This window comes from Rhododendron vialii, chromosome 4a (genome assembly GCF_030253575.1).
Source record: "Rhododendron vialii isolate Sample 1 chromosome 4a, ASM3025357v1".
Classification (NCBI taxonomy): Eukaryota; Viridiplantae; Streptophyta; class Magnoliopsida; order Ericales; family Ericaceae; genus Rhododendron; species Rhododendron vialii.
In genome coordinates this window covers 34,045,716-34,060,925 of record NC_080560.1, presented here as the reverse complement: position 1 = coordinate 34,060,925, position 15,210 = coordinate 34,045,716, and the positions used below count along the sequence as shown (strand labels likewise).

Below are 15,210 nucleotides of genomic sequence, written 5' to 3'. Positions count from 1 at the left end.
GTTCCACTTTTGAAAAAAGTTACCTTTTTTCAAAGATGACAAATTTTAAGGTCAAAAATTATAAATTATGTGTTTATACAAATAATTTTTCTATTAATATGAATTTTGTTTGATAAATCTCATTGAGATCTTTTAAACTCGGTGCAAAAAAAAATTAAAAAATTATTTTTTATTTTCATTATATTTGAGTTTGAAATTACCTTCTTTTTAAAAAGAAAGGTTTTTTTGAAAAAGTGGAACGGGATAAAGCCCCGTTCCACAACACATTCTTAAAAAATAAATACTTATTTCATATTTTCAAACTAAAAAATAGTGTAAATAAAAAATAATTTTTTAAATTTTTTTTCACCGTATAAAAGATCTCATCGAGATCTTTCAAATTAGATTCATATTGCATATTTTTAGATTTCAATAAACTCATTATTTTTGAGCTTGAAATTGCCTTCTTAAAAAATAAGGACTTATTTTACGTTCCGGAACGGAGCCTAATTACCTTAGGAATCGCCTTTAGGTGGTCCCTGCGGGCAAAGATTTTGAAAAGTCTGTCAACGAGGTAGGGCCATGCAAAACCGCGTATCATCAATTTTGATAACTCCCGGCGGCGAACTTTTGCACACCTCGATTGATAATACTAAGTGACCAATTTCACTGCAAACTTGAGGTCGTAGTTAAAAAATAACCGTTCATGCTATAAGGGGGTGTGAATAAGTTATTGATTATGAGATGTAAATTGTTCACACTAATCAATAAGACGTTAATTAGTGCGAACAAGATGCCATTTTGGTTGTTGACTGTGAGTGAAATAGTGTGAATAAGTTACGTACTCTATTGATGATTAGTGTGAACAACATGCTAAAATGTTAAAACTTGTTGATTAGTAAGAACAACATACAATTTTGGCACAAATTAATCACCAGTGTGAACACATTGGGTCTCATAAAGATGATTCGAATCGCCCGTTATTTTTAAAACATTTTTTTATGAAGCCCTGTAAAAAATCATCTCAATCCGATATCAGTAAGAATTTCTTCTTAATTTGTAGAGGCGAAACTGAATAGTTAAATAGTTTCACCCCACAAATTGAGGAAATTTTTTTTTGTTGATATCGGATAATACCAAGGAACCATTCTCTGCCAGCAGTCGACATCCTTCGTTATTAAACCATACCCACCACACTTTCAAGTGGTACATATATATCATGTGGATGGAGCGTGGAAAGCGGATAATCATTGGAATGATATGGGCCCGGGTTTCTATGCCTTTACTTGATCAGAAAAGTAATCTTCTCGCACCCCCCTGACACACACACCCCCCCGGTCCCACTCCCCCCTTTCCGAAAATACCCCAGAAATACAACCTCTCATTTTCTCATATTTCTCTGTTATTAATAATCTTTATACTCCTTTTTTCATTTTTATTTATTTAATATTATTTAAGTGTTTCGATTTACAATCCGGTTGAATCGGTGCAAAGATTTTATTTTTTTTATCATTTTATCTTCAATGATCATAATGAATTTTTGACTTTAAGGCTTTTCAACGATCACCCTAAAGCTCTTTATTTAGTTTCAGGTCTCTCTTAGGGTGCTCATTGAAAGGCTTTAGAGCCAAAAATTCATTACGACCATTTAAGATTAAATGATAAGAAAAACAAGATCTTCGCACCGATTTAAAAGAATTCAAAATTGCAACACTTATTTTTTTTTACATAATTTTCTTTTTTATTTAATTTCTTAATCCATTTACTTTATTTAATTAATTATTCATTTATCTATTTATTTAGGTCTTTTTATTTATATATTTTACTCTTTATATGTTTTTTTTAATCTACCTAATAAAACACAAGGGTATGAGAACCACACAAACATAAGTTGAAAGAAGGCTGAGATTCATTTCATCCAATGACTGATGTGTGCTCTTCAACTCTTTTAAAAAAACACCCACACTCTTACAAATATATTACAAAATGTCATCGGTTTTTTTTTACCCACTGCTTGGCTTCTGGTGCTGGCATAAAAAAAATAAAAATATATTACAAAAATGCCCGTACGTAGTGCTATAGGTATGAGCAAGTACTAGTATTATATACGTGAGTATTTTTTTTTAATTTTATAATTTTTTTATGTTGTTGAATTTATTAATTTTGTATTTATTTATATCTTTTATCTATTTTATTTCTAAAAATTTATTCAGATTTCCTTTTATCATTTTATCATCAACTATAACCACTTATTTATTTTCACTCTTAATTAAAATTAGTACAAGTTATATTTTAATATTCATTTATTAATTAAAATTAGTACAAGTTATATTTTAATTATTCATTTATTAATTAAAATTATAGTAAGAAGTCTTTTAAAAGTAAAACAAAAAAAACTAGTAAAATTTAAAAAAAAACTAAAACAATAATTAAAGTCTTTTAAAAGTAAAACAAAAAACTAGTAAAAGTAAAAAAAAAAAAAAAAGGGAATAGTAATTAAAGTATTTTAAAAGTAAAAAAAACTAGCATAAGTAAAAAAAAAAGAAAAAACAATAATTAAAGTCTTTTAAAGGTAAAACAAAAAAAACTAATAAAAGTAAAAAAAGAAAAGAAAAGGAAACAGTAATTAAAGTCTTTTAAAAGTATAAAAAAAAAACTAGTATAAGTAAAAAAAAAGACAAAACTGGGGGGAAGAGGAGGGGCAAGGGAGGAAAGGTGGTGGGATACGGAGGGGAGGGGTGTGTCAAGGGGTGCCAAAAGAGACTCTCAGAAAAAAAAAAACCTGGGTTTATGTGTATTCCATCTTAAAACAACAACGATACCGCCGCCGCACGCTGTGTGGGAAATGATTCGAGCCGTTTAATAATTTTAAAAAAAAATAAGATTGGGCCCTTGAAAAATCTGATATGTGTAAGTGTTCGATCCAATCTTTTCGTTTCTGTGAAATCGAAAAAAAATGGAAAGGTTGGATTTTTCGATTATTAAAAAATGGAATGATTGGATCGAGCACCTACGCATATTGAATCAAGTTGATTTTTCACAGGCCCAAATCGGTTTTATTTTTAAAATTATTGAACGGCTCGAATCCTCCGTGCGGTGGCCGTATCATTTTTGATCCCCAAAATGTTAAAGGGTACCGAAACGAGGGTACCGAAAATGTACATCGGCATTTTTCGGCCCACTTTTGGAACACACACAAATAATTCAAATCGTTCATTAATTTTAAAATAATTCTGGATGATTCATTTTTTTTAGAGGGGAACATCCCCATATCGTAACTCTATTTCCTCCAATTTTTTATTTTTTTCACTCTCATAAAAACAGAGCATCACCCCTCTCTCAAATTCGCAATCGTATACCTCCATAACTAGTACCATATCATCCTCCATACCAACACTACCATAACCGGATTGAAAAATCCTGTAGTGCAAGGCCCTGCAATAAAATGGTGGAGATATGATTTTTTAATTATGACCGGTAAGAATTATTTATTACCGGTCATAATTGATTTTTAATGTGGACCGTTAATTGATAAGATCGACAGTTGTGTGTCGTCCTACACGGAAGTGCACTACAGCACCCGGATCCACCATAATCCGTCTAAAACCCCATGTTTTACCCCCAATCCCAGTCATCTCCCTAACAACAGTTATAACATAAATTTCTACATATTCTCAATTGAACCCACCACCAAAACATCGATATCTTTTGGGTCTTTGCTTCTAAATGAAGTTTTGGGATTTCAACAGTTACGGTAGTTCAAGCTTGTTTAAGTTCAGTTATCTTTTCTGATTGAAGAGCGTCAATCTATTATTGATTGATACCTTCAGAAAAATCCTCTTAATTGACGTAGTCGAACGGATAACACAATTGCCTGATTAAATTAGTTGTTTTGAATTAATCTGACAAAGGATAAATTCTATTTTTTTCTGGCACGCACGCACACAATCATTTTGCCATAGATTGAGCTAATTTAGCCCAAACAAGTAGTTAAAGCTGTGATGGATTTGATTAGAAACATTTCATGAGAAAGAAAATGGTGAATCAAGTTAAAGCTGCGATGGATTTGATCAGAAGCATTTCATGAGAAAGAAAATGGTGAATCAAGTGAGGCAGTGGTTGGTGGAGGATTGTGGTGGTGTTTTATTGCTGAGAATGCTAGTTGATCAAGTGAAATTCAAATGATTGGAGAAAATTATAGAGAGGGGGGAGGGGGGAAAGATTAGCGTCCAAATAAGCGTATAACGGAAAACGTAACTCAAGTTAGCAATTTATGCTAGTAATTTGACGAATTTAGATGGTAGGGGTTAATTGAATAACGACTTCATATATTAGGTTTCTAATTAAAGTTTATCAAAGTTAAGTGCTTATTAGACATTGAGGTCTAAGTTTGGAGGATATTCTAAAATTATCCCCAAGTGTTATACCAAAACCCAGAGTATTATTTAGTGCCCCTAGAGCACCATATGGCAGTGCTCCAAACTCTTTTCGACTACCTATTTGTATGGACTCCACACACGACACATGTATAGTAAAGAAAGAGTTTCGGACACCAAATGACGATGGCCTTGAATAATATTTCCACAACCGCGTATGGCAAACAACAAACTTCTGACAAATACCAAAACCGCGTATCATAAATACAAAGACAAATACCAAAGCTGCATATTTATAAGCACAATGACAAATACTACCAAACTTGTCAGAGGTGTTTGTCTTTTGATAGAGATGTTGTGATGATATTTACAGCATTGCATTTTTATCGACTTCACATGTATTTATTTTTAGAGATAAAAAATATGATTAGAACTGAAAGGGCTGAATTCCAAAAGATGATAGACAAAAATATTTAAGAGAAATCTTTGGTTGCAAATGGGGCAACTTGGCAGCTAATAGACAACAGCTAGTAGCAGCGCTCAATCTCTTCGTCTAAAAGTGTTTTGGACGGTTCGAATTTTAAAAAAACTCTTTGGCGGTGAAATTGATTGCCGAGACGGACACTGAGATTGAGTGCTACCGCTTCCAATGCTTCAGTAACCATGTCATTGAACAAACGACTTCCATAAAACAAACGGAGAATATTCCGTCAAAAATTTTACTTTTGGTAATGCTTTATGATAAATTTTTGTTACATGCAAATTTGCCCTTCCAATGTCAAATCCTGTGTCTTTCCTATCCATAATGTGTAATGCTTTCAGGCCTCATAAAGCATTCCAACCTCAATACACTGTGGTAACGGCACACCCATAGCAGGGAGCGCCGACCTACAGTTACTGTGCAAAACTTCATAGAAACCAAGCATGAACCTGTCGAACCACCTACAATTCTTACCTATATAAAACCTGGTCTTCCCCCGGACGTGAACCACCCCAGCAAGCTTTGCTTCTTCAACCTCAGATATCTCTTCCTCAACCTCCAAAGGAACCGTTGGTACATACGCAGAGCTGTCCTCTATATGGGCTTGCAAGCTCTCTGTAACTTGATGTACAAAATCATCTCCTTCGAGATTCAGAGAGTCGGCATAACCATACTGAATCACACACCCGTATACCCCTTTGAGACCTAGTTTCTTTATAACAATCCTTTCACGCGGTGCGACTTTTGGAACCAACAAGTATCGAAGGGTCGTGAAAATGGTAACCTTGTGGAGAGACTTCATGTTCTTTATGTAGTGTCCAAGAATTGGGGTCAGGCCATCTTGAATATTGGTGTAGAAAAAGCAAAGTCCCGGCACCCTCTGGACACATGGATCAGATAGCAGCACTCCGAGTCTTTCCAAATCTATCTTGTGCGTGAGTTCATATTCTATCTTCCTTTGCCTTCCGTAAAACCAGCCAAACATGATAAAAGCGAGGATCAAGGAAATGGCAAATGGAATCCATCCACCTTCTGGAATTTTGGTGAACACGGCACTCACGTACGCGCCTTCCATCACGAAGAATACAGAGAAGTAAAGAGCAACCAAAACAGGCGGAGTTCTCCAGATCATGATCATGACTAACGTCAGGAGTATAGTGGTGATGAGCATAACAAGGATGACTACAACACCTGTAAATAATGTCTTGATGATTTTACGAGATGCGTCAGAATTGAAGAAAATGAAAAATATCACATGAAAAGTAGCTGCAAACAGTCTGATCGGAAGTACAATCATTGTTTACAAGTATCATGGCATGTGCACGTCTTTGCTTGAAAGTTTATCCATTAAAGTACTGTTGATACTTTGACAGGGCTGAGAATCTATACTTAACTTAGAGAGGAGCAGCAGTATCTAACACATCGCAATATCCTTTTCAATCACCTTTACTAATGTATAGAACATATTTGTTTTTTGAATCTATGCAACCAACTTACCCTTTTTTCTCTTCAATGCCCAAACTTGGGTGTTTTTGTTTGTCAACCTCTCTCAATGATGCCAAAGCTTTATAACGCTCTAGTAGTTGAAGGTATAGATAGTAGCAGTTTACCAATTAGCGTGCGTTGTGAAGTAGTAGGATTCCTAAAACTTCAATTTTGATAAACAGGTGCAGTTCTAATTTTTTAGCCCTTCTCCCTCTCCTTTCAACTGCTTCAAATTTGATTGTGAAAAAATTGAGGTTTGATGTACACACACATCGTCCATGGAGAACATATTGCTAGCAATAACATAAAAATAAATAAAATAAGCATAAGTAATAATAAAGAGTTACATTTCCTATGTTTGATGCAATGAGGCGGAAAAATTCAAGATCTATAACATGAGAATGCAAGCTGTTAGACCAATAATGAACACAAAACATCATTAAACTGGCAACGGGAAATTTACTTCAAGAAAAAAGATCCAAGGATGCAGTTTTATTGTCATACCAAAGGCATTTCCAATATTATTCCCGTCACCGAAAATAAGAATGACAGCGACACAAAGTACCATGAGGATGTAATTGACTTCTGGGGAGTAAACCTCGCCTTCTTTGCTAGAGGAGGTGTGCACCACTTTGACCCTAGGGAAGTAATCCAGCACTACAGATTGCTTGATAACGGAAAAGGTAGCCGAAATCAGTGACTGACTCGCAACAATTGCTGCTAGCGTTGCTATGATGAACATAGGCCAGTAAATTGGTGTTGGAATAAACTTGAAAAACCCATCATCATGATCGTACGGGTTCTTTATAAGGTATGCTGTTTGTCCAGCATAAGTCAGAACCAAGGATGGATATATAGTAAATAGAAAGGCTATCTGCCAGGTGAAAGTGGGTTAGGGAAGAATGATTTAAAATCAGTCAAATGGCACCACCGAGAGAATGAGGCAAGTACAACACCTGAATGGAACTCCTGCTGAAATGACCAAGATCAGCAAACAATGCCTCTGAACCTGATTCATAGGAGAGATAATAACTAGGTGAAGTAGTGTAGAAAAGTCTAATTTTTCTGTGTTGTGAATTGGGGTTACGAACAACAAAAAAGTGAAATCCAAGCACGTCTAGACCACTGAAACCTGCCTAATAAGTAGATCCTTGCACCACAACCAAGTAACCAACTAGTACTTGAACTTAACATTCTAAAAATAGCCAACTTGTAGTTTTACGCAGACCTCAAAACGGTATGTTGATCTCTCTTTAAATAGTAACGTTATCCAATTGATCAAGTCTTCTTGCGGTCTCAAAGATGATTTATCCAGAAAGGAAAGATCCACCTTCTAGGCACATAAACAATGTGTCTACTTGCGGACTATGAAGCACCGACACTACAAAAGGGCGTCGTATCCACGTATTGGACACGGGGACACGCCGGGGGACACAGATGGGGTCAAAATGTATTATTTTTAATTTTGGGGGGTTAATATGAAATTATTCAAAACATTTGGGTTAACCTATAATTATGCCTTTGAAAAAAATTATACAATTTGTGAAAATTTTCATATACAGTGGTCCATAAAAAAATTTATACATACATACATATATATTTATTTATACACGTAGCGTGTCTCCCGCCGGGTCCGTATCCCCATTTTTTTAGAATTGCCGTGTCTTGTGTCCGTGTCCATATCCGTGTCCGTGCTACATAGCTTGCAGAAACATATTGACACTCTTTCAACATTGTATAACCACCACCAGGAAAAGGCTGATCAGCTGACCATCTCTTCCTGCAGTGGAGTAACCATAAGCGCTTCTTTTGACCTTACTTTATAATGGCTCCGCATTTCCAGGGCTGTTTAAGTTCTGAAAATACAAATGGTCTTGAAGTCTGTACATTTTTATGAAACTTGTGGAGGGGGCAATTATGTCATTTAATGAAGACCACAATGTTGTAAACCAAGAAAATTGAGGGTCACCTGTGATACAAAGGACCGTGCCACCAAGCAACAGCCAGCCTTCCTTTCCATTTCTTGAAAAGAAGCGAAACATGTAGTGTGGTGATATTGCCTTGAAGATACTTGGGTAATAATGAATGATGCTATAAATACCTACAAGTGGAGTGGTGAAGGTCCAGGCACCCATAATGGGGGAGAAAAGGAAACTCACTCGCGAGGTACCAAACTTTTGAAGCAGGAACAGAACAATAAGAACAATTGCAGAAAGGGCTTCAACCCAAGCTGCAAATGAAAACCAAGAAATTTGTGAATACATCCATAGACGCACTTTAGTACTTTACTCCTGTATGACTAATAACTCACTCGCCAAAACCAGAAAATACAATCTGAATTTCTACTTCAAGAGTTCAAGTTCTAGTTGCTACTACAACCTCTTCTTGCACCTCTTTGGATTTGTAGCATTTATTAGAATGCAAGGTTTTTTAAAGTTGGAACACATCTACCACTTCACGGATCCGTGTCAGGTTTCTACTTCAAGAGTTCAAGTTCTAGTTGCTACTACAACCTCTTCTTGCACCTCTTTGGATTTGTAGCATTTATTAGAATGCAAGGTTTTTTAAAGTTGGAACACATCTACCACTTCACGGATCCGTGTCAGGTACTGGGACATGTTGGAACACATTACATGGTCAAAATGCAAGTTTTTTTTAAAGTTGGTGCATTGTCAAAATTCTCACAGATGCGGCCCTTGAATACATATTTTGTGGTTGTTTCTAAGATATCTTCATAGTGTTACTACTATTTCTGATTTTCATCCATGATTGAATACTAATAAATGCAGTATTTTACATGCAATTGTAATTTAAACCTGCAAGTGTATAAATATAAAGTTTCTTACGAACTCTTGAAGATGTGTACACAGTAGTTTTGTTGCACAGTATGTAGAGAAGTTTCTTCGAGTAAACACACGCTTACTCAAATTTGGTGTTTAAGATATTCCCATTACCGAGTCAAAATTAGTAATAAATAGTTAGTGGGCAAGGGGGTGTCTTCATGTTACACCAACGTGTATTTAAATTTGATGCAAAGAGATTTCACTAATCCAAAATCCATGTGACTAAAATGCACCACAAAAACAGAGTTTCGGAAAAACAGTTGATAAAGGCATATTACTATGTATAGTTATCTTAGAACTCTTGCAACTTTAAGAGAACGGCTTGAAAAAAAGCAATAGACTGCATTTGTTGACAATCACATATTAGGAACTCGCCGGAGATTTCGACTTGTCTCTGACTTATAGAAGTTCATGTCAATCTTACATTTGCTGACAGAAGGAAAAGGTCCTCGTATGCCATCCATTGCTGACAACACTGAAACAAGTTTAGTTACACATGTTATGGACAATTCAACTGATGAAATAGCTGCACTAATAGTAAGCACTGCAAACGGTAACAAACCTGAGATGGCAGGCGTAAGTATCCCATCACCAATTAGCATGCACATGCCCAGCATTGCAATGAAAAGCAACACCCTTCTAGCAATTACACTCTTTTCGATAAACTTACCCAGCCTACTTGGCTTTTGAGAACTCTGGTACACGTTAGCATGTGAAATTCTTGAGTTTGGAACTATGCGTTTTGAAGAAAGAAACCCAATTTCCATATTTCTACAAAGTAACGAATATAATGCAAATGTTCCACCTGCAATTAGTAATTCTCCAAAAGTCAAGAATTCAGGCACAAGATGAACACAAATGCAAGTGACATGAGGTTAAGTTGTACATAAAGATGAATATAAGAACTCCATAAAACTATTGTCCTTATTGCAATGTACTAGGACACCAAAAAATATTTCTCTAAAGTATGATGATCAATTATTCTTTTATTTTGCCATCTGAATTTTGCAATTTCGATAGGAAAATTTTAGAATTGCTTTGGATCACTAAAATCATTGTAGAATGTGGGAATACCATAATGCAAAAAGTGCATTTCAAGATGTAATTCGCCAGTTCATTAGTGTTTTCTATTATACATGTATTATCTGATGTCAAGCTCATGCTTATAAGTTGAGAAGCACGGTACACACTGACAGCCTGACACAAATGAACATAAAGTGGATACGGACATGGGACACGGCCACACAGTGGTGCCCAAAAAAATAAGAGCTTGTGTTGGTGCATAGCTGAGTATAACATGCATAAACCAATCACAACCATAACTTACGCTGGTTGAACATAAAAGCAGTTCCAATAAATACTTCAAAAGTCCTCAACAAATATAGAGCAACTCACTAACATCGTTATGTGACAAAGAAGAGCAACTCGCAAACTTCCTAACTTCATCAACAAGTTAAAACAAACTCAGTTTTGATCAAAATCTGCATGTTAATATACCACAACCATTGTCCCTAAAGAATGTTGTAGAATATATGCACCATACTGTCTGAGCCGTGTCCCTAACATGTTTGGAAACGATTAAATAACAAAAACTCCGATATGCCATGTAGTGTGTTCGAATATGGCTCGAGGTTGTTGTGCGCTGCCAAGGTCACCGATGTAACTAATGTCGCTCCCTTATAATGGGCTTCTTTGTGACACGAAAATAATGGCTTCAAAAAATTGCTTGGGCTGGGTATGGATCTGTGGCAAAATAGTGTTAGTTGCCGATGCATGCCTGGCATTATTATAAAAATAAAATGAATTGTTCTGCTGAATAGATCACAAGATCCTAAATTCCTAATGCAGGGATACGTATAGGAAAACAAGGACAAACACCATATCAAACTCGCAAACACCCACTATAGGGAAAGCTCCTGTCTTTCATGCAATCGGCACTCAACCAAGTTGCCATGAGACTTACAACTCAATTTATAGTAAAAGAAATCCTAACTTATCAGGAAATAAGAAAAAAGGAAACCATAAAATTAGAAGCTACTTATTCTTCTTGACCAAGAACATACAAAAAGTAAACCAAACGAACTTAAATCGGTAATCTAAATACTCTAGAATTGGGAAACTCAAAAATTCCTAATAAGATGCAGAAATCGAATATACTAGTTTCCTAGTAAAGAACTATTGACCTGAAGTCTCAACATCATCAATGAGCTTGTTGGACCACACACCACTCTGCCAAGGTCAGATTGCACATCTACTATTAGTTTATTGGGCCTCGGCGCTCCAACCTAGACATGTAGTCAAATACGATCATGTCTGCATTAGTTCCACTCTCATATAGTGACAAACATAGGAGCCTGAAAGAAAGCCTTAAGATCCAAATCGAAAGTCCTTGTATAGTGGACTTCGCAAAAGTACCAAATCCTGAAGACAAATGTTCAATCTCTAAACAACCTTGCGCTCAAACCTCTTGAATGAACAAAATTGATTATAAAGATTAAGGGGATTTTGAAGGAGGCAAATCTATTCCTGACACGAAAAGCACCTTTTTCTACAACTGATACGCAAAATACCACCTTTTCCCATGGCAAAGGGACTAGAAGCTCAAGGAACCCTCCTCATGAAACCAACATCAATCCGCAAACATTACCAATCCTCATGTCATTGGCCAACATACGCAAGCAAAAGATTGACAAATGCCTTTATAATGAAAGAAGCTACAAGTTTTAAAACTAAAGACAAACTACATTGACATAGAAAGACAAGAAGGCAAAGTTGAGACGTGAAATATGTTTTGAAAGTAAAGCATAAGCATGATCAAGTTGGAACCAAAAATGGAAACCTTTCCCCAAATTAACAATTCAAGTAAACATGAGCGTTAATGGATTCATGTGTACCTTCACCCTGATCATCTGCTTTGAGAGCTATGCTGGCATATTTTACGACGCCAATTAGACTGAGGGTCCAGAACATGATGCTATAGATACCCAAATAGTCATCTTCTGTTGGTGACTTCAATGGCATTGAAGGATAGACATAAAGTGGGGAAGTCACAAGCCCTCCAAAAACAACTCCTAATGTCTTGTAGGCAAGTTTCAGCGTTTCCCACCGACTAGTCACCTGATCCCCAGTTCAAATTTGAACAAACTAGCCTCAATTTTGAACTAGTAGAAATTCTAAGAAACCAACCAAAACCTCATCTTTAACGTGAAAAAAGAAGAAGCTCCAGTAAAAATCAGAGCAGGGTACATTCTCATACACTTAGTATAATTTTTTTTATTTACCTTTTTGTTTTATTTATACAGAGCTTAGTATAATTTTTTTTATTTACCTTTTTGTCATTTGCTAAACTAAAATTCTGGAACTGCTTGTGGGGTAATGTACGTGTATACTCGCATTTGTCCATGTAGATACACGAATCTTATCAAATTAGGGTCAAAATAATTACACCATGAAATCACAAAGCAAATAATAACCCATCAAAGAAAAAAGTGAATAGTGATGAACAGAAATTAAACCGAGAGAAACAATAAATAATTACGCCATGAAATCGCATCAAAGAAACAAGTGAATAGTGATGAACAGAAATTAAACTGAGAGAAGCAATAAATAAAAGAAAAACACATGTCCTTAGACTATAGCTGAGTTGAAATTGCTCTTGGTATTTTTCCGGTATTATTTACTTCTTTTAATTTTTTTTTGTTTGTTTAGGTTTTCGTCTTGAGATTAATCTCTCGTTCATCTCCACAAGAGAAATCAAAGAAACATAAAAATATGGATCAAAAGTTGAAAGAAGTTATTTCAAATCTCTTATAGTGATTTTTTTTTTCTTTTGGACATATTTTCTACTTTATAGGCTCCTCCCGTGGAGAAGAATTGTCGATTCAAGGCTTTCAAGCCGTTTAAAAATCTAGTAAAAATTCGAAAATGACGTAAAAAAATACAACCAAATTAATAATTTATGAAGAACAGAGCCTTCCATTCTGAAAAAGAAAAAACAAACAAACAAGAAGAAGAAGAACAGGGCATGTTATCTTTTTTTCCTAATTCGTCCTTAAACTACCAAAACCACCCATTGCGTTCATAAACTATCTAAATCTCACCTATTGAGTCTAATTAATGGGCTTTAGACTAATTAAAGGATTAATTGAACTCATTAAATGACTAATTAGACTTAATGGGTGGAATTTGAACAATTTAAGGATGAAATGGATGATTTTTTTTTTTTAAGTACGAAATAAACAAAAAAATGGGTAATTTGTTTGAGGGATAAATAAAAACATTAAATTAAAAAAATTACTCTATGTGTGATCACTGTAATGACATACTTTGTCCTCTGGTAACGAGATTGAACGGTTGAGAGTCCGAAGACGGGCGTTGGGGGCGGCGTGATCGTCGACCGCAACCGCCTCCGACCGGTTCGCAGGAAGCTCAGCCATAATGAATTATATATCCCGTCGGTCCAGAGAAGTGGTTTGATCTTCCATGTGGGACGCACCAGCTGGTTTTTCTTGAAAAAAAATCTTGAACTTGGACCACTGACCCACCAGCTTGTGGAGCTGGATTTTTAGGAGGAGATCGATCAGGTGGCTTTTTAGGAGAAATTTTTCAGGGCCGGCTGGACAAGGTCACGTGATGCCCATGCGCTCCATTTCGATCGTCTAAATGTGTTTTAGATGGTGCACGGTTACAGTGTGACCGTGCCCATCCAATATTGAAAAATTTCCCTGGAAGTTATCAATCTCTACCTGTGTATTTTTTGGTACCGTTCTGAATTTGATCATAATATATATTTTACTATATATTTTTATATATGATTAAAAACTCAAAATAGAGGTATAAAATAGTACGGAGTAAATTCTAATACGGAGTACTTTGATATAGCTTAGTAGCAAATTAAGATGATTAACATATTATAGAGTCTAAAATTTGTTGGATTATCTTTAAATTCAAGCATTTTTAAAGCAAAAGGAAAAAAAAATGTGTTTTGGCCGGTATGCCGGTACAAGTCCGGTACGGGCAAGCGCACCCGGTATCAACTAGTATTTATAGATGAATGAGTTAATCGACGGAAGCGGGGGGCTGCTGGACCCACTTTCGGGTCCACTCCGGTCTCGCTCCGATGATCGGAATCGTTCACTTTGTAGAGCTCGTCGAGTAAAACAACAAATATAGAAATCAGCTTAATTGGATATCATTAAGTACCTGATTGGAGACAATATAACTCTCGGTCCATGGGTTACAGTGGATTTGATCCAGTATTTCGGATTCATTCTTTTCAAAATAAAAAAGTTCCAATCAGGCACTTAATAATATCCAATTAAGCTGATTTTTTTCATAGTTGTTCTACTCGATGAATTTTATAAAAGGAACAATTCCGATCATTAAAACAAAACTGGAGTGAGCTCCGAAAGTGGGCCTAACAACACGCTACTGTCCCTTTGGGGACAGCAGCCCCCCGCATCCTTAATCCACATAGATTCATAACCATAAGGGCCCGATTGGATGGCGTATGTGTTTTGGGTGTATTATTTATGAAGGGGTGATAAGATAGTAAGGGGTATTAGTTAAGAAGGGAGGGCCCACATTGATGTGATATTTATAGAGGGTGTATTAAAAAGTAGATGGTTTGGATGATGTATTAGAAGGAAGGGTGTATGATGTAAAAAATTGTTAAATGACTCTTTTGCCCTTGTGCAGTCTCAAACTTTATTATGCCTAACATTAATTATATAATTGCAAAACTTAATATATTTAATTATTTTTTGGCAATTCTAAGTTATAATAATTTACTATACCAATAAATTAAATAATATAACAATTTTTTAAAATATAAATTTTATTTACTCATTATAAAAAGAACTTAGAATGTTATTTAGTTTTAAAAAAAATTTCAATTTGTCCCAGTTCCATCCATCCGTTCATTTTCTTTCTTCTGTGTTCCAATACACCAAATCATTTTTCTTTTTTACCCTCGTTCTTATCGTTTTATAGAGTGAGAGAAAGCGAGACAGAGAGGGAGAGAAACAGATGGAAACGAAGAAGAAAG

At 35.5% G+C, this 15,210-nt stretch overlaps 1 protein-coding gene across 4 annotated transcripts; it reads right to left on the bottom strand.

Annotated features, from left to right (window-relative positions):
* Positions 1-5,021: 5,021 nt before the first annotated feature.
* Positions 5,022-13,728, bottom strand: LOC131324851 (probable potassium transporter 17). 4 transcript variants are annotated; one of them, XM_058357009.1, is made up of 8 exons: positions 13,490-13,728; positions 12,059-12,281; positions 9,727-9,969; positions 9,589-9,639; positions 8,291-8,551; positions 7,278-7,330; positions 6,826-7,195; positions 5,022-6,027 (listed from the first exon to the last, which is right to left on the bottom strand). In XM_058357009.1, exons 1-8 carry the CDS (start codon positions 13,598-13,600, stop codon positions 5,174-5,176), a joined length of 2,166 nt encoding a protein of 721 aa, XP_058212992.1. In that variant the 5' UTR covers positions 13,601-13,728; the 3' UTR covers positions 5,022-5,173. The 4 variants fall into 4 exon arrangements, with proteins under 4 accessions (XP_058212992.1, XP_058212994.1, XP_058212995.1 ...); XM_058357011.1 differs by having other exon boundaries at positions 6,826-7,141; positions 13,490-13,633; XM_058357012.1 differs by having other exon boundaries at positions 6,826-6,988; positions 13,490-13,633.
* Between the last annotated feature and the right edge of the window lie 1,482 nt (positions 13,729-15,210).

Excerpts from the sequence above, each read along its gene's own strand:
- LOC131324851 (XM_058357009.1), bottom strand. The coding sequence starts at position 13,600 with ATGGCTGAGCTTCCTGCGAACCGGTCGGAGGCGGTTGCGGTCGACGAT. Across the intron at positions 9,640-9,726 it reads ACTTACGCCTGCCATCTCAG|TGTTGTCAGCAATGGATGGC; the intron begins GTTTGTTACCGT and ends AACTTGTTTCAG. Across the intron at positions 7,196-7,277 it reads TCAGCAGGAGTTCCATTCAG|ATAGCCTTTCTATTTACTAT; the intron begins GTGTTGTACTTG and ends TTCACCTGGCAG.